Here is a 19,974-nt window from a genome sequence, read left to right on the forward strand (position 1 = left end):
AATCCATATATACATACAAGTTTAAAAAACAAACATATAAAACACATTTCAAACGATAAGAAAGTAATTAAATGTGTTAAGTATAGACAAACGGTTGGATAGCCCATTTCAGAACCATTTTCAAAATGGTCCTGTTCTTCCATGGGGTCCAAAAGCAAAAATCATATTAATTTACATACAATATCAATTTTTATAAAAGTCATAGTAATTTACCAATACACTACCCCCCCCCCCCCCAATCGATCCCCCTAAACTCACCCCGCCCCCGCCACCCTCTCGATACTGCCAACCCCTCCCGCTACCCCTTCCCAAGTCCTCCAGTGTATATTATCGACCGATTCTTAGCGATGTTATAGTGTGTCCGGTTTTTTGTTGGTCTGGCATCTTCTGTCTGTTGAGCAACCCGTGAATCGAAATTTCTCTATTTCATTTTAAGAGCTCATTTCTAAAAACGAGGATGTTCGTCCATCTTTTTTATTAAACAAAATTTTGAGAATGTATTCAAAATGAGAATAATGAAAGTCATACATTTTGAGCAAAGGGTTCGAGTATGAAGTGAATATGTGCATGGAGAGAGACGAATGATTAACACTTTTTTTAGCACCTTATAATGCTTAGTTGATGGAGATACTGACATATTTGGTTTATATCCTGCCAATTCTAGATAAATGAAGCGAGTATTCTACATCAACATGTTACATCATTACACATGTAGCGTGTTAAAGAAAAGCGATCTTAAAGATCGAATACTTTATCATTCTCTGTCCCTTTAGTCTTTCTCTCTTTTTCCTATTTTCTCTCATATTTCTTAGTAATCGATGTGTGCGTGTGTGTGTGTGGGTGCGTGTGTGGGTGTGAATGTGTATGCGTGTGTGCGTGTGTGCGTATGTGATGGATTAAGAGGGGGCACGTCATCCAAGCACTGGTTATGAATGAGGCGTAATACAATATTGATTCGCCATGTTCATTTTCTTTCGCGCAAATCTGAAACCAGGTATATTTCAGGCCCAACAAATACGTGAAAATGGCAAGGCAATAGGACTGCATTCTCGCAATACCCAGTACAGTTATGTAGTCAGACTTCTGAAGCCGAATATGGATTTGAATGCAAAGTCCAATTTACAGAATGCTTTCATACAATCACGCTTGAGTGTTCCTTCAGAATAGACCAAATATCATCGGTACTACAGGGAACAGGCTAATTTACACAGTAGTTCAATGTTACATTACAATAAGAAACATGGTGTTTGGAGAGCACGGTGATATATTATCATCAAGAGAAAAACGTTGTGGGTGTGAATTGCGTTAAACATGGCGCTGTTTTCAGCAGCAGCAAAAGGAGACTTCCTGAAGATACAATCATTAATCGACTCGGAGGACAAGTCAGAGGATTCGGGAAGAGTTGATGTAAACTGCTCGGATGCGTCAGGCAAGACGGCTCTCCACATTGCTTCGGAAAATGGACATTTGCAAACGGTTAAATGCCTTATCCATCATGGAGCAAAAGTGAATGTGGTGGATGCTAACCTACAGACATCAGTTCACTTATGCTCAAAGGAAGGCCATCTTCATGTGGTAGAGCTGTTAGTGAACGAAGGAGCAGATATTGATTTTGGTGACAACATCGGGGTAACAGCTCTTCACATAGCATCATTCAAGGGCCATCTTGATATTGTCAAATACCTTGTTAGGAAAGGGGCACAGCTTGACAAATGTGACAAAAAAGGCAGGACACCCTTGTCTTGTGCTTCCCAAAAAGGCCATCTCCAAGTCGTGGAGTTTATTGTAAACGAAAGAGCAGGCATTGGAATTGATGATAAAGAAGGGTTTACAGCTCTTTACATTGCGTCCTTCAAGGGCCATCTTGATATTGTCAAATACCTTGTTAGGAAAGGGGCACAGCTTGACAAATGTGACAAAAACGACAGGACACCCTTGTGTTGTGCTTCCCAAAAAGGCCATCTTGAAGTCGTCGAGTTTATTGTGGACGAAGGAGCAGACTTTGAAATAAGTGATAAAGACGGGTTTACAGCTCTTCACATAGCATCATTCAATGGTCATCTTGATATTGTCAAATACCTTGTTAGTAAAGGGGCAGACCTGGGAAGACCTGGTAATGATTACTTGACACCTCTACACCTTGCTTTAGACGGTGGCCATCTTGACATTGCAGATTACCTTTTGACAGAAGGAGCCAACATTAACACATGTGGTAAAGGTGGATATTCAGCTCTACATAATGCATCACAAACTGGTGATATTGATGTAGTGAAATATCTAACCAGTCAAGGAGCAGAGCTGGATAGGAGCACTGACGATGGTTGGACCGCACTTACTTTGGCTTCATTTGGCGGACGCCTTGACATTGTCAAATACCTTGTTAGTAAAGGGGCTCAGCTTGACAAATGTGACAAAACCGACAGGACCCCCTTGTATTGTGCTTCTCAAGAAGGCCATTTTGAAGTCGTCCAGTATATCGTGAACGAGGGAGCAGACATTGAAATTGGTGATAAAGATGGGTATACAGCTCTTCACATTGCATCCTTCAAGGGTCATTTTGATATTGTCAAATACCTCGTTAGTAAAGGGGCAGACATGTGGAGACTTACTGATGATTGCTGGACACCTTCACGTCTTGCTTTTAGTGGCGGCCATTTAGGTATACATGACTTTCTTTTAAATATAGAAGCAACAAAGATCGTTAAGCCATTTATTGGGTCTGAAGAGGACCACTATGACTACCTTCGCAGTACGTTCGGTAGTAAGGCTCTCCCTAGCTTAATGCCCCGCCCATACTCCCAACCATACGATCCATATCTTACCAGTCCACGACACAACTCTAACTCCCCGAGGGAGAGCATCAAAGAAGAGACAAAGATTATTAGTCTCGACGAGTACAGCATCAAGGTTCCACTTTCACCAGATGATGTGGACAGAGCCAAAAATATCACAGCAGAAGCATTGACCACCATTCCACCTGACTTAAAGCTGGAAAAAGACGAAGTTATCATCTCAGTTGGGCTCAAGCTATCCCCTCCTGGTCTTCAGTTCAACACTCCGGTGGAAGTCACGATCTCGCATAGCGCTATTTTCACTAACCCAGACAAGGCAGACATTGTGCTATACACCCGAAGGACTGGTAAGATCTTTCTTTTACTATAGATCCCATAATTCCTTTACCTTCCGTTCCTCTTTTTTCCCTCTCTTCGTCTAATCTTCTTTAATTCGCTCTTAGATATATTTTGAATTGAAGGCTTATCGATATACACAAGATAAGCTTATGCTCAAAGTTGCCCTCTTCTTTGTATCAAAATTGTTGAGATGTGGTGGTCTTGTGGATACGTCACCAGACTGCAGATCACAAAATTCACGGTTCACAGCACCACTGTCTCAGACAAGACATAAATCTGAATTTGACACTCTCCACGAATGTGTTAATATGGTTACCCGGCAAAGGTACGTTCCCATCATCATGCCATATTTTATTATGTTCATTACATCGTGATAGAACCTTGAACGCATCGAGACATGCGTAGATCAAGAATGTTGCACAGAGCTTGCGTAGTGCTGCATACAACTTGCATAGCTGCTGCACACAAATAGCACAGCCGGGCGCGATGAAGACCAACAAAAGAGATTATATTTATTATTGGACTGAAGCAAATTTCAATGAAAAACTTTGCGCACAGTGCAGTCTCTGTAACAGGTCCATATCTACCACTGAGTATTGTCGGTAATGAAGCTTTGACCTGAACTTTCAAAGTGCAAGAGGTATCGCGATGAAATGATCTAGTATACATTTCTCATTGTATTCAAAAATATTGGCGTTGACTGATTAAATTTAAGTGTATTCAATCAGTTAATGTTCTTTGGTCAGACAAATGAAAAGCGGAAGGGAAAGGGGAAATATGTTGTAGCAGTGCAGAGAGCCCCTGACTGCCACGACAAACACATAGCAATTATGACAGAGATCTTCACACAAAATTAATCCTTCCTATACTATCCTTGGTATCATAATGAACTCACTTCAATGTTGATGTTCCTCTCAGGATGTTCTAATTCACTGAGTTTTATTTGATAATCTTCTATTAGAATAGAAATTCGCTTAATAAATAAAAATAAAACTGTTTCAGTCTTTGAGTTTAAATGACTTATAAGTCGCACAGTTCATACAGCCGCCATTTTCAAGATTCTTGTGGAAAGATCGAAGGGAATTATGAGAATGATTAAATGCATACAAATTTTAATAGTCAATCACCAAAAAGTAATTGACATTTGTTATGTCATTGATCATGAGTAAACAATGACCCTACAACAAGGCTCCCCAATAAACCCGCAAATCTTGCAGACAAATACTTGTTTTCTTTATTTGTGAAAGTAAATCCCAGAGTATGACATTTCACTGCGTAACAAAATTAACACGGTTCCCTCTCTTTTGTTGTTGTTGTTGACAGAGTCTGATGAATTTTCAAGGATAGTTCTTGCTTCTGACAAAGCTGCTCGGTGTGTAGTCGCAAAGAATCGCCTTACTCTGTACTTAGACCATGTCTCGGAATGGTGGATTATCTCCCTAATCAGGAGATACTTCATCGGTAAACGGCTCATCTGTACGCCATACGTTCCCCTGTCTACCTCCAGAGACGTCACGAACTACATCTTTCTCGATATTAAAGACGACTTCTGTGGCATGAAAGAGGTAGATTTATCATGAATTAACAGTTCGGTATAATCTTAGCTGAAAAAGAATTTGAGTTAAATAAATGTTAAAATGGGCAGGAAATCCTTAAGTAAGTCCATGCAACTTATATTACATGTCTATGTTCATTAACTTCATTGAAATAACTTTCTGTTTGTGTCTCCGATCTTCCAGTGATTACGATATGTCAATACTTTTTTGTGCAACGTTTTCTGAGTAGAGGGGTTCGTGGACGGACGGTGGGGGCAGGTGGGCAGAGGGGGGGGGGGAATACGTGGTCACAACAAATGTAAAACAAATCACAGATATAATATTCAAACCCGATAAACATTTCGCATCTTGAAGTAAACAATCATAAATGATTCACCCATCATTGCCGCCAGAGGGTATATGGGTACCTTGCAATTGCTGCAGTACATTGCAGTGCCCTCTTGAAGAACAGCATTATTGCAATAATTGCAACTATTTGTTATTGTTATTACTATTATTGTCATCATCATTGTGTCAATATGGATCCATATATATTCAACCATTTGCAGGATACCATACAAGACTACAAGGTAGCCTTTCCTGGTGAGCAGTACTGTGTATATTGGGGACAAGGACCCCTATTTGTCAGACATCTGGAAAACGAAGACGAAGTGTCAACACAGGTAAGAATCTCAATATATTTGATGCTGTAGTTTCCCCCGAAGTTAAATTAGCCTGACAAACAAATCGTCCGTTTCTTATTCGGTAGAGCCTAATATATATTTTTTTATCCTGGGGCCTCACAGTTACGAGGCCATTGCTTTGCCAATGAATCATGAATGTACACAGCGAGGGTTAGGTTAGGGGGCAGCCCCCACAAATAAAAACAAAACAAAGAAAATGCAATAAATTATCAATAATTCATTGAATTTCCCCCGGTCCCCAACATAAAAAATTCCTCTGTACGGCCATGAATTATGGTTCAAGGCATGGCCACATGGGATCTTTTTCCGCTGAGGACCGGGGGGAAATGCTATGGATAATTGATAATTTCGTAGGGTGTTAATTGATGGTTATCTCTGATTTCTTTAGGAACTTGAAGAATGTGCTTTCTTCCACATGACGACCCATCGGATGCCGTTCTCTCTTCAGCCACGTGAAGTATCTGAAGTTCCCGTCATATTCATCTTGAAGCAAAAAATCACGAAGCGTATCGCCTTCAAAGTACTGTACAACGGTAATATCAAGGGCACGAATTCCTTTGGGGAGGGGTGGCTTAAAGAACACTGGCAGAGAAAAGCGTATTCTTGTGCAGTTTCAGGAATGGTTATTTGCCTGAGCTTCGGGCAAGCTGTGACAAAACATCAAATTTAACACAAACATATTATCCACAAACATTTTATTTAGGCGTTTTAAATAAGTTGTGTAAGAAAGACGTGAGATTTTACGAATTCAAAAAACATTTTTATTGATACTGAACAAAACAGCTCCTGAAAAAAAAAGAACTCTTTACCAGTTTTGTCGATCCTGGTATCATGTACATTGGTTTTTACGTGCAATGCTATACAGTTCATTTGGTGTAGCAAAAGCACCATGGCAAGTGACTCCAAGTTGGAATAATTATCATTTTAGGCTAATCGGTTCTCATCACGTTGAAATCATGTATTCACAATTCAGATGTGCCGCATAAGAATCCAATTGCCCAATCAACTCCGACAGGAACTGCATCGTCTAAAGGCAAAGCTGAACCAACCGAGGTTGGACCGGGAACATCCAAATGTAAGATTTAAAAAATATATACTAATAGTATTTTTCCTTTTGATATGCAGGGCATCGTTTCATGAAACCTAAATGGCTACAAGTGAAAAATGTAGTGTACGAAATGAACACGCTTTAAATAGGATGTCTGCAAACTTGTTGCATATGAAAAAATGTCCTTATTTTTTGAAAATTTGAACAAAATCGAAACAACAAACGTTGTGAGGAGGCTTTTAATCTTCCGATTTACTCTCATGAGTGCAAGATGAAAACATGTTTTGTATTTGTGCTATTCTGATTTAAATGACTATTGCATTTTCAGCATCTCAGCTCTCCGAAGAGCAGACAAGAAGCAAGCATCATGATCTTGAAACGAAAGGTCCAACATCAACTGAGCCTGCAGATACAAAGGGTAAGACTATGGCCTATCAGAAGCGGTTCTGGAGGAATACATGTACTAGTATGATGTTGTTTTTTTATCGGGGGGAAGCAGGGGTTGGGGCCTTCTAGCAAGCTTTTATTTTTTTACATGTGCTTCTTTTTGGGGGGAAGGAGGGGGGGGGGGACTGTAGAACCGCTACTGCGGCCTATATTCTAGCAATTAGCCTTTGTTTTAAATATCCTGTAAAGTATTATTAACGTTTTTGTGAACCGTATAATATTTACTCTTTAAATTGAACAATTTCATCTCTTCGCTACATGTTCCATGATCTTATCTCAATCATGTCAATAAACTAAACTAATACATTATAATTCAAAGGGTCGACTTGCGATAGATAACGGATCAGTCAGAGTTCTTTACAGCACAGGTCGGAGTCTGGTGTAATCATTTTCTAAAACCTTTTTTACGTTGCTTTTTTCAGACGGAAGTAGTCATACTGATGTCTTTACAAGACCTAGGCCGTTGACTCCATCATCGAAAGAGTCACCGCCTTGTGAACATGCCTACCAAGTCACACATGCCTACCACGTAACAGAGCCAGGAGCAATTGGTAAGGAGCTGAAAGATAAAGTCGTGTTCAGGGGTGGTATTCTGAACATTGTTGTAAGTTTTGTGTTATCTTTTGTTGTACCTTCCAGAGATAACACAGCGCTAATATTGTTGTAAGTTGGTATTCTGAACATCATTTTATCCCTGTGTTATCTCTTGAAGGACCGCCTCTATCTTATATTTGACCATTGATGACACGCCCATTTTTATGGACCCTACCAATCAAAATCTATTTTATATAAGCATGATAAGTAGGTCAACCAATAGGAATACTTTATGCCATATCTGCAGATGCGCCTAGCGCATACTAATCTTGGGCGTAATTAGTTATTTGAGCACTTATTACGCGCGTCATCACTATGCGCTGTTGAATGTGCATCATGAAGACAAATCACGCTTTCACTATATTGGTTAAGATGAGAGCATTAAAATCGTCATATCCTAGCATGTAATATCTTAGAAAGTTCTCATCTGTGACGTTTCCGGTCAACACACAATCTTCTTCTAACTCGTCTATTGGCACGAAGTTGGTTCTCGGCAAAAAATATTGCCGCCATTATATCACCACGAAAGATACAACAACCCCCTACCTGGGGCGGTATTCTGAACCCTGTGTTATCTCTAATATTGTTGTATCTTTGAAGATAAGATAAAGTTGGTATTCTGAACATTGTTGTAACTTTTGTGTTATCTTTTGTTGTATCTTTTCTCTCATCTTATTGGCCGCGCCTGCGCTCATACTTTGGTGCGCTTGTAATTGTGCGTATTATTAATAAAGTGGCATTTAATTCCCATTTGCATATGCGCACGGGAGATAATATGTCGAGATAATTGGTATTCTGAAATTTTATCTTATCTTATCTTGCATGTTATTTACAACAATATTTACAACAGGTAGGGGGTTGTTGTATCTTTCGTGGTGATATAATGGCGGCAATATTTTTTGCCCAGAACCAACTTCGTGCCAATAGACGAGTTAGAAGAAGATTGTGTGTTGACCGGAAACATCACAGATGAGAACTTTCTAAGATATTACATGCTAGGATAGGACTATTTTAATGCTCTCATCTTAACCAATATAGTGAAAGCGTGATTTGTCTTCATGATCCACATTCAACAGCGCATAATGATGACGCGCGTAATAAGTGCTCAAATAACTAATTACGCCCAAGATTAGTATGCGCTAGGCGCATCTTCAGATATGGCATAAAGTATTCCTATTGGTTGATCTACTTATCATGCTTATATAAAATAGATTTTGATTGGTAGGGTCCATAAAAATGGGCGTGTCATCAATGGTCAAAGATAAGATAGAGGCGGTCCTTCAAGAGATAACACAGGGATAAAACAATGTTCAGAATACCAACTTACAACAATATTAGCGCTGTGTTATCTCTGGAAGATACAACAAAAGATAACACAAAACTTACAACAATGTTCAGAATACCACCCCTGTTGTAAATATTGTTGTAAATACCATGCAAGATAAGATAAGATAAAAGATACAACAACTTTCAGAATACCAATTATCTCGACATTATTATCTCCCGTGCGCATATGCAAATGAGGATTAAATGCCACTTTATTAATAATACGCATAATTACAAGCGCACCAAAGTATGAGCGCATGCGCGGCCAATAAGATGAGAGAAAAGATGCAACAAAAGATAACACAAAAGTTACAACAATGTTCAGAATACCAAATTTATCTTATCTTTAAAGAAACAACAATATTAGAGATAACACAGGGTTCAGAATACCGTCAATTGTACCTCCCTAAAATTAATTTCATCTCCTCAATCTATTGTAAATTTTAGATTAATAGATACTGACATTTAATTTTATGTTACAAATAGTAATGAACGAAATCCTTTGACAAAACAGTAATCTATCTATGCTACACTCGACCCATGTGTAATAAGTGGGTATAGGCTCGCTGAAATAGTTGCTGGAACTTAACCGGGTTGATCATATATTAAGTACTTTGGAAGCACATATAGTTGTGATATACCCTTATTTCCTTTACACTCTCTTCGGAAATTTGAACGACGTTATTGATTTACGACATCATCTTTTTGTTCGAATTTGTTTTAAGCTCCGACATCATCGACAGAGCCCTTCGATTCATTAGATTCTGCAGCAGAAGAGGCAATGGGAGTCTTAGCCCCACAAGCATTTGCGGCAAACGTTGTCCAAGAATTGGTTCCAGGACCTTTAGCAGATCGAAATATGCACCAGCGTCCTGGAAACGTCTATATCAACGTCAACAATATCAAAGTCATCAACAATTCCCAAGTGAATAATCCTCATGGAAATACTGCTGCCCCTGCCCCTGTTGCAATTGCTTGCATAGTACCTCCTAGGCTACAGCATGAGCTGCGCTGTCGGTTGAATAGAGAAAGCCCAGTTTTTGATGACTGGAGGGGTCTTGCCAATCAGCTTGAACTTCAAGACTACATACAACATCTGGAGCAGTGCAAGAATCCGACTGAAGAACTACTTGTTCTTGCTGAGAATCAAAAGAAGATTCAGAACCTTGGGGACTTGGCCAAGGCGTTCGAACGCATGAATCGTGGGGATTGTCAAGAGCTCTGCGAGAACTATGCGTTTAAGAGAACAAAGACAGATGATGACACAGACACCAGTGATTAGGAAACAGGCTCAATGTGTTCCACATCACCCTTTAATCAAGGGTCTATGGCTCGTTAATCAGACAACCTGTGAACATAGCATTATATGGTTGTTGTAATCCACCAACTGCCTGTCATTTGGTTTAAAAAACCACAATCATTAGATTTGCTCGAAAAATATAAAGGTAAAGAAAAGGTATACTCTAAGGTTCGTATTCTCCTGATCATTTAAACCATATCTAGGGGGAAATATCATGTTAAATAAAACTTAGATCTCAGACCAATTTCCTTTTTTCAACCACTTTTTTGACAAAAGGCTTAATCCAGCGTCGGGTTAAAATATTAGAACAATTCAGGCCAATAATATTGACCAAACATTGGTTAAAGAGGAAATATGCATGTTTGTTGGGTATATTACTTCCCAATATTGCGGAAACCTTATTAAATTTTGAGTACAATTACCTAATACTGTGTAAACTTTTACCCTCTTATGTGCTACGCTGCATCAAGATTATTACGTCGATTGCTTTTACAGGAACGAAGAATTGAGATTCACTCTTGGCATATTCATCGATTTTAAGAAAGCAATTTTGACACCATTATTCTTAATGTACTGCTAGCTAAACTCTTAAATTATGGCATTCGAGTTTTATAAAGATCCAGATTGTTCAATGTGGTCAAACGTTATCTATAAGGAAAAAGATAATATATGGTGTTCCACAATGATCAGTTCTAGGGCCAACTCTGTTTTTATCTATATAAATGATCTGCCAAGACTGCCATCAGTAACTGATTATTTCAATTTGCGGCTGTTTGCCGATGATTCTAATATAATTCATACTTTCCCAGCTCACCAGAGCGACATTAATGTGGATGAAGTAATGAACAAAACATGGAAAATTGTAAAAATAGGTATAAAGGGTAAACTAAACATAGCTGGAGAGGAAATCCAAGCGGTTGATGTTACCACTTATGATAGAAATCTGCCGTGGAATAGTCATATTCGTTATGTAAATCAGGGTATCAGGATTGCGATATTTTGTTCCTAGGCGTACTTTTACAGTATCCATTATCATATAAAACGTGGATAAAACCACACAGGTGTGGAGAAGCAACATAAGGTTAGCCTATTAAGAAGCATATTGTATTCACAGAAAATAGCAGTTCGTGCTTTTTTCATTTAGAGAGTGAATTACTCATACAGCTCAACTACTTTCATGTTTGATCTGTTTAATAAAAGTTTGTCTCAAATGTTTATATATAGTGTATAGAGTATAGTTACTCCACAAGGCAAACAGAAGGTTAACAATTACGTCTGCCAAAATTTAGAACGACACATGGTCGATTTCCATTGTCTCTTGTGATTAGTTACTTGATTACCTATTAATGTTAGAATATGTTACAACACATTTGATGAGCAAATCATGAATCGAAAATCCATGCAAAAAGTCTGTATGTGTACAACAATTATATTTCGTATTTTGTAAGACATTGTTAAAGTTATATATTTGTATAGTATTGATTGCAATAGTACATTAATTTCTTTTTTTCTTTTTTTTTTCTGAAGGTTTCTTGTACAAAATACATTGGTTAGCTGTTAGGCGTTAGGATCGATTACATACCTCACTTAAGAAATCCAGCCATCTGATTGGTCGAAATTGCATTCATAAACTTTAACTATTTCTGTAAAATTCCCAGTAACCATGGTTAAAACAGTTCTAAAATCCCAGTAACCATGGTTACCGGGAAAATAGTTCAGTCTCCATGGTTACCCCATAGGTTTACATGTTAAAAAATGGTTTGAGCGATCAAGGATACCGTACGTGTGCGAAGAATTGGTCGGTATTTTCATACAAGACAAGACAATTCCAAACAAGACAAAAATGACTAAAGAAACTGTCCCAAGATTTCAACTTATCAAATGCAAGACACGCTGACAGCAAGAACAACAAAGAGGGTACGTGAAATTATCCATAAACATGTTCGTTTAGTTGCTGAAAATGGAGTACCAGCATAGACGTAGACGAAAATAGATCTAGTTGTCAGGGTGTCTGATCGCGCACCCGATGTTGTGTACAAAAATTCTTCCCATAGAGATTACACGCAATGCAGTCTTTATGCAGTCTACGTGCATTTCGCGACCATGCAAAAAAAGTCAAGTTTTTTTTTTCAATTCGAGATTCAAACCTTTATCTTTTGTGATCCTGAAGGTGATACTCAATAAGTGAGGTGTCATATGAAAGCGCAGGTTCTTTTCTCTATTCCCCACAGGGCCGGCCACCCCCAAAATTGTAAAAATATCTTGCTTAGACTAGAATCTAGATCTAGTCTACTCTCAAAGATACACTCATAAAAAACAACCGTGCAGATAAACTAGAGAAAGGCCAAGGTGGTGTCATTAGTTGACTCTTTTGTTTTCGGCATATAAAAGTATTAATGACTGCTTTAATATTCGAGAAGTAGTTGTTTTTATACGCTCTCGGGAAGGTTACAATTGGGCTATTGCCCTCGGCACGCCTCGGGCAATAGCGCAATTGTAATCTTCCCTTGAGCGTATAAAAACAACTATTTCTCTCAAAGCAGTCATTAATACTATACTATCACATATGCAATTATTCGGCGCCCATTTTGCAAACCAATATTTTCTCTTCTTGTACATATAAATACCGTTGTATGAAATGCATGGTATTTATTTGCTGTTACTAAATAAATCAATCAAATAAAAACAAATCTAATGAAAATTCTAAACATTGACAGGATTGTAATCATAAAAGTGATATACATGTACATGGAAATTATTAACATCAACTCAAATGAAATAAAATTAAATGAATTCAACATTTGAAAGCATCTAGCAGGAACCACAGGTGTTAAATTGAATACTCTGTTTAAGAAAATGAAAACAATGAGCTCCTGTTGTATGCAAAGCCAGCGATTTTATTCCTTGGGGGAGGGGGGGGGGGGGTGCAACAGCCGGAAAACGCAACCTTCAAGACATATTGATAGCATTCTTTGAAAGCATTCTTTGCATTTAATTAAACTAACACACCTTGACAAATAGCGGTGAATAAAGGGGATCCCTCATAAAAACTGAACATTATTACGTTTTGCCTGAGATCCTTCTCATTCAAACGTTAATTACAAAGGGGTTCGTCTTTTATGTTACCTTTATTCGACGTTTATTCTTCTTCAAACTATTTATCAATACTTTATGTACATATATCTTTTTAATTGCATTGGATTAATTGAACTGTTATGTATATCATAATGATATTCGTTATAGATAGGTATGATAGGCGCTCCTTTGTTATAAGTTCATTAATTTTGCGTTAAAGCAGAAAAATAAGAAACTCATGATTGCAAACGTTTGAATAAATCGGTCAAATAATAAAGCAGTTATGAATGTTTGAAAAATGATATCTCTAAATCTATATGCGAATCTCAAATTGGCAATTGGGTCAATGGATTGTGATGTATTCTTGGACAATTCTTTCGTTTGTTGTGTACAAAAATATCAGTATTTTCTGTTTTTCTCCTTGCCTTCTTCCATTGGGCACTCCTACGTACATATATATGTATATATTATATATTTTATATCATATGTGTTTTTATTTGTGTTTGAAATGAATTGAATCGAATTAAATATAATATATTATGAGAATCTCAGTTTGTATAGAAATTACATATTTGCACACCCAATGGCGTTAGAATACCTTTCATTAAAAAAGGGCATTGACTGGAACGCGGTCCTAAAGAGCTCTCAATGCTTCATCCGTCAAGGTTTCATAAACAAATAATGTTGGCAGAGACGGAATAAAGTGCGGAGATTATCACATATATCATGCATGTTTCTGAGGTATTAATCATACCTCCAAACGGACTTGAAATTGTTTGTTTGTTTTTATTTCCGAAATCCATATATACATACAAGTTAAAAAAAACTTTCATATAAAACACATTTCAAACGATAAGAAAGTAAGTAAATGTGTTAAGTATAGACTAACGGTTGGATAGCCCATTTCAGAACCATTTTCGAAATGGTCCTGTTCTTCCATGGGGTCCGAAAGCAAAATTCATAAATTTACATACAATATCAATTTTTATAAAAATCATAGTAATTTACCAATACACTACCACCCCTTATCGATTCCCCTAACCTCACACCCACCCGCCACCCTCTCGATACTGCCAACCCCTCCCGCTACCCCTTCCCAAGTCCTCCAGTGTATATTATCGTCCGATTCTTAGCGATTCGGGGCAATGTTATAGTGTGTCCGGGTTGTTGTTGGTCTGGCATCTTCTGTCTGTTGAGCAGCCCGTGAATCGAAATTTCTCTATTTCATTTTTAGAACTCATTTTCAAGAACGAGGATGTTAGTCCATCTTTTTTTTTATTAAACACAATTCTGAGAATGTATTCAATATGAGAATAATGAAAGTAATACATTTTGAGCAAAGGGTTCGAGTATGAAGTGCATATGTGCATGGAGAAGGGCGAATAACATGCACTTTGTTAGCATCTTATTATGCTTAATTGATGGCGATACTATGAAAAATTTGGTTTATATTCTGCCAATTCTAGAGGTATGAAGCAAGTACTCTACACCAACCGATTACATCATTACACATTCATATAGAGTTTTACAGAAAAGCGATATTATATGTGGAGTTCTTTTTCATTCTCTGTCCCTTTCGTATTTCTCTCTTTTTCCTGTTTTCTCTCATTTTTCTTAGTATTCGATGTGTTTGAGTGTGTGTGTTTAGTGCGTGGGAAGGGGTGGGGGGCAGATCTACCTAGCAATCATTATGAATGAGGCGTTATGAAATATTGATCCGCCATGTTCTTTTTCTTTCGCGCAGATCTAAAACCAGGTATAGTTCAGGCCACAAGAAATACAGAGAAATGGCAAGGCAATAGGGCTGTATTGTCGCAATACGCAGTATGGTAATGTAGGCAGACTTCTACAGCCGAATACGGATCTGAATGCAAAGTCCAATTTATGTACTGCTTTCATATATCACGCTTGAGTGTTCCTTCAGAATAGACCAAATATCATCGGTACTACAGGGTACAGGCTAATTTACAAAGTAGTTCAATGTTACATTACAATAAGAAACATGGTGCTTGGAGAGCACGGTGATATATTATCATCAAGAGAAAAACGTTGTGGGTGTGAATTGCGTTAAACATGGCGCTGTTTTCAGCGGCAGCAAAAGGAGACTTCCTGAAGATACAATCATTAATCGACTCGGAGGACAAGTCAGAGGATTCGGGAGAAGTTGATGTAAACTGCTCGGATGCGTCAGGCAAGACGGCCCTCCACATTGCTTCGGAAAATGGACATTTGCAAACGGTTAAATGCCTTACCAATCTTGGAGCAAAAGTGAATGTGGTCGATGCTAACCTACATACATCGCTTCACTTATGTTCAAAGATAGGCCATCTTCATGTGGTAGAGCTGTTAGTGAACGAAGGAGCAGATATTGAAATTAGTGATAAAGATGGGTTTACATCTCTTCACATAGCATCACGCAAGGGTCATCTTGATATTGTCAAATACCTTGTTAGTAAAGGGGGAGACCTGGGGAAACTTGCCAATGGTTACTGGACACCTCTACTCCTTGCCTTCGACGGTGGCCATCTATGCATTGCAGAGTACCTTTTGACAGAAGGAGCCAACATTAACACGTGTGGTGAAGGTGGATATACAGCTCTACATACTGCATCACAAACTGGTAATATCGATGGGGTAAAATTTCAAACCAGTCAAGGAGCAGAGCTGGATAGGAGCACTGGCGATGGTTGGACCGCACTTAGTCTGGCTTCATTTGGAGGACGCCTTGACATTGTCAAAGTTCTAGTTAACGAAGGGGCTCAGCTTGACAAATTTGACGAAGCCGATAGGACACCCTTACATTGTGCTTCTCAAGAAGGCCATCTTGAAGTTGTCGAGTACATTCTGAACAAAGGAGCAGGCATTGAAATTGGTGATAAAGATGGTTTAACGGCTCTTCACATAGCATCATTCAATGGTCATCTTGATATTGTCAAATACCTTGTTAGGAAAGGGGCACAGCTTGACAAATGTGACAAAAACGGCAGGACTCCCTTGTCGTGTGCTTCTCAAGAAGGCCATCTTGAAGTCGTCGAGTATATCGTGAACGAAGGAGCAGGCATTGAAATTGGTGATCAAGGTGGGGTTACAGCTCTTCATGAAGCATCATTCAAGGGTCATCTTGATATTGTCAAATACCTTGTTAGGAAAGGGGCACAGCTTGACAAATGTGACCAAAACGGCAGGACACCCTTGTCTTGTGCTTCTCAAGAAGGTCATCTTAAAGTCGTCGAGTATATCGTGAACGAAGGAGCAGGCATTGAAATTGGTGATCAAGGTGGGGTTATAGCTCTTCATGAAGCATCATTCAAGGGTCATCTTGATATTGTCAAATACCTTGTTAGGAAAGGGGCACAGCTTGACAAATGTGACCAAAACGGCAGGACACCCTTGTCTTGTGCTTCTCAAGAAGGTCATCTTAAAGTCGTCGAGTATATCGTGAACGAAGAAACAGGCATTGAAATTGGTGATCAAGGTGGGGTTACAGCTCTTCATAATGCATCATTCAAGGGTCATCTCGATATTGTCAAATACCTTGTTAGGAAAGGGGCACAGCTTGACAAATGTGACCAAAACGGCAAGTCACCTTTGTCTTGTGCTTCTAAAGAAGGCCAAGTTCATGTGGTAGAGCTGTTAGTGAACGAAGGAGCAGATATTGAAATAAGTGATAAAGATGGGTTTACAACTCTTCACATAGCATCACGCAAGGGTCATCTTGATATTGTCAAATACCTTGTTAGTAAAGGGGAGACCTGGGGAAACTTGCCAATGATTACTGGACACCTCTACTCCTTGCCTTTGACGGTGGCCATCTATGCATTGCAGAGTACCTTTTGACAGAAGGAGCCAACATTAACACGTGTGGTGAAGGTGGATATACAGCTCTACATACTGCATCACAAACTGGTAATATCGATGGGGTAAAATTTCTAACCAGTCAAGGAGCAGAGCTGGATAGGAGCACTGGCGATGGTTGGACCGCACTTAGTCTGGCCTCATTTGGAGGACGCCTTGACATTGTCAAAGTTCTAGTTAACGAAGGGGCTCAGCTTGACAAATTTGACGAAGCCGATAGGACACCCTTACATTGTGCTTCTCAAGAAGGCCATCTTGAAGTTGTCGAGTACATTCTGAACAAAGGAGCAGGCATTGAAATTGGTGATAAAGATGGTTTTACGGCTCTTCACATAGCATCATTCAATGGTCATCTTGATATTGTCAAATACCTTGTTAGGAAAGGGGCACAGCTTGACAAATGTGACAAAAACGGCAGGACTCCCTTGTCGTGTGCTTCTCAAGAAGGCCATCTTGAAGTCGTCGAGTATATCGTGAACGAAGGAGCAGGCTTTGAAATTGGTGATCAAGGTGGGGTTACAGCTCTTCATGAAGCATCATTCAAGGGTCATCTTGATATTGTCAAATACCTTGTTAGGAAAGGGGCACAGCTTGACAAATGTGACCAAAACGGCAGGACACCCTTGTCTTGTGCTTCTCAAGAAGGCCATCTTGAAGTCGTCGAGTATATCGTGAACGAAGGAGCAGGCATTGAAATTGGTGATCAAGGTGGGGTTACAGCTCTTCATGAAGCATCATTCAAGGGTCATCTTGATATTGTCAAATACCTTGTTAGGAAAGGGGCACAGCTTGACAAATGTGACCAAAACGGCAGGACACCCTTGTCTTGTGCTTCTCAAGAAGGTCATCTTGAAGTCGTCGAGTATATCGTGAACGAAGGAGCAGGCATTGAAATTGGTGATCAAGGTGGGGTTACAGCTCTTCATAAAGCATCATTCAAGGGTCATCTTGATATTGTCAAATACCTTGTTAGGAAAGGGGCACAGCTCGACAAATGTGACCAAAACGGCAAGACACCCTTGTCTTGTGCTTCTCAAGAAGGTCATCTTGAAGTCGTCGAGTATATCGTGAACGAAGGAGCAGGCATTGAATTTGGTGATAAAGATGGATTTACAGTTCTTCACATCGCATCATTTATGGGTCATCTTGATATTGTCAAATACCTTGTTAGGAAAGGGGCAGACCTGGGGAGACTTAATGCTACTGGTTACTGGACACCTTCACGCCTTGCTTCTAAGTGTGGCCATATGGATATCTATGAATTTCTTTTAGAAAGAGAAGCAACAAATACCGTTCAGCCATTGTCTGGGTTGGACAGGAAAACATATCGGAAACGTCGCGGTGGTGGTGAGGCCTACCTTGGCGATATGCCCCCATACTTCCGATCATACGACCCAGTTCTCATCAGTCCACGAGACAGCTCTCACTTCCCGAGGGAGATCATCAAAGACGAGACAAAGATTATAAGTCTCGACGAGTACAGCATCAAGGTTCCGATTTCACGAGACGATGTGGACAGAGCCAAATATATCACAGCAGAAGCATTGACAACCATTCCACCTGACTTAAACCTGGAAAAAGACGAAGTCATCATCTCAGTTGGGCTCAAGCTGTCCCCTCCTGGTTTTCAATTTAAAACTCCGGTAGAAGTCAAGATCTTGCATAGCGCTATTTTCAGCAACCCAGACAAGGCAGAAATTGTGCTATACACTCGAAGGACTGGTAAGATCTTCCTATTACTATAGATCCCATATTTCCACATAAATTCCCTTCCCTTCCGCTGTGTTTGCGAGAGAGTAAATTCCCGTTCCTTTTATTTCCCGCACTTCGTCTAATCATTTTTAATTCGCTCTTAGATTTATATTTAATTGAAGGTGTACTGTTGATCCGCAAACCTTACAAAAAATACTTTTTTTCTTTATCATATGAAATTAAATCCCTGATCATTGACAGTTCACTGCTTAAAAAAATTAACACGGTCCTCTCTTTCTATGTGTGTCTTTTTGATAGCGTCTGATGAATTTTCAAGGATAGTTCCTGCTTTTGACAAAACTGCCCGGTGTGTAGTCGCAAAGAATCACCTTACTCTGTACCTAGACCATTTCTCGGAATGGTGGATTATCTCCTTAATCAAGAGATACTTCATCGGTAAACGGCTCATCTGTACGCCATACGTTCCCCTGTCAACATACAGAGACGTGTTGAACCGCATCTATCTCGTCATTAAAGACGACTTCTACGGCATGAAAGAGGTAGTTTAATTGGTTATTCATTTTCAGACTTTGTCCAATCGCTTTCATAATTTTGCATCTAATTTCGTCAGAGTCAAATCAAGTTTGTCATCTTTGGCTGCCAACGTACAATTGCATGAAGCAATTTTGCCCTTTTGCAACCGATTTCGTCAAAGCGTCATTCAAATACACCCCTCGTTCGTTATAAGGACTTGTCTATGCGACGAATATGAATGAAATTCTCTTGAAATCGATTGCACAAAGACGAATTTGGACCGCACCGTGAGACGAATTCGAATGAAATCTGACGGAAATAAATAGACAAGCGTTGATATTGATTGACTATTCGCTAACTTGGATGACAGGATTTCTAGATTGAATTTGACATTCGCACGAATCCGAATTCCTAGGGTAAAATTAAAGTGCACGAAAATGAATTTGAATTAAATAAATGTTAAAATTAATAGGAAATCGTATAGTAAGTCAATGGAACTTACACGGTATTTTTGTTTGTTTAGCAAACACTGAAATTGGGACAAAAAGTTTTTTGACCATATTTATTGAGATGACTGTCAATTCAATTCAAACCAGATACCCGTTTAACATCTTGGAGTAGATATTCATTTCGACACCCATGAAAGATTAATTGCCTGTTTTGTGGAGGTGTCGTGGTATAGTCGTTCATTCAATTGAATCCAAGGGTTAAGGGTTCGAATGCTAGCCCGGCG

The 19,974-nt window shown here is 39.1% G+C and overlaps 1 protein-coding gene across 1 annotated transcript; it reads left to right on the forward strand.

The window, feature by feature from the left end:
* Window positions 1-1,311: 1,311 nt before the first annotated feature.
* On the forward strand, window positions 1,312-4,711 carry LOC115924666 (ankyrin repeat and EF-hand domain-containing protein 1-like). The gene is made up of 4 exons (XM_030987387.1): window positions 1,312-1,429; window positions 1,958-2,212; window positions 2,726-3,139; window positions 4,455-4,711. Exons 1-4 carry the CDS (start codon window positions 1,312-1,314, stop codon window positions 4,709-4,711), a joined length of 1,044 nt encoding a protein of 347 aa, XP_030843247.1.
* Window positions 4,712-19,974: the final 15,263 nt, after the last annotated feature.

Source organism: Strongylocentrotus purpuratus, unplaced genomic scaffold (genome assembly GCF_000002235.5).
Source record: "Strongylocentrotus purpuratus isolate Spur 01 unplaced genomic scaffold, Spur_5.0 spur5_scaffold_16, whole genome shotgun sequence".
Classification (NCBI taxonomy): domain Eukaryota; kingdom Metazoa; phylum Echinodermata; class Echinoidea; order Camarodonta; family Strongylocentrotidae; genus Strongylocentrotus; species Strongylocentrotus purpuratus.

What these genes read in the sequence shown, in the direction of transcription:
- LOC115924666 (XM_030987387.1), top strand. Translation starts at nt 1,312, where the DNA reads ATGGCGCTGTTTTCAGCAGCAGCAAAAGGAGACTTCCTGAAGATACAA. An exon ending in AGCCAACATTAACACATGTG is followed by an intron (nt 2,213 to 2,725) that starts GTAAAGGTGGAT and finishes TTGGGTCTGAAG; the next exon opens with AGGACCACTATGACTACCTT. An exon ending in GCTATACACCCGAAGGACTG is followed by an intron (nt 3,140 to 4,454) that starts GTAAGATCTTTC and finishes TGTTGTTGACAG; the next exon opens with AGTCTGATGAATTTTCAAGG.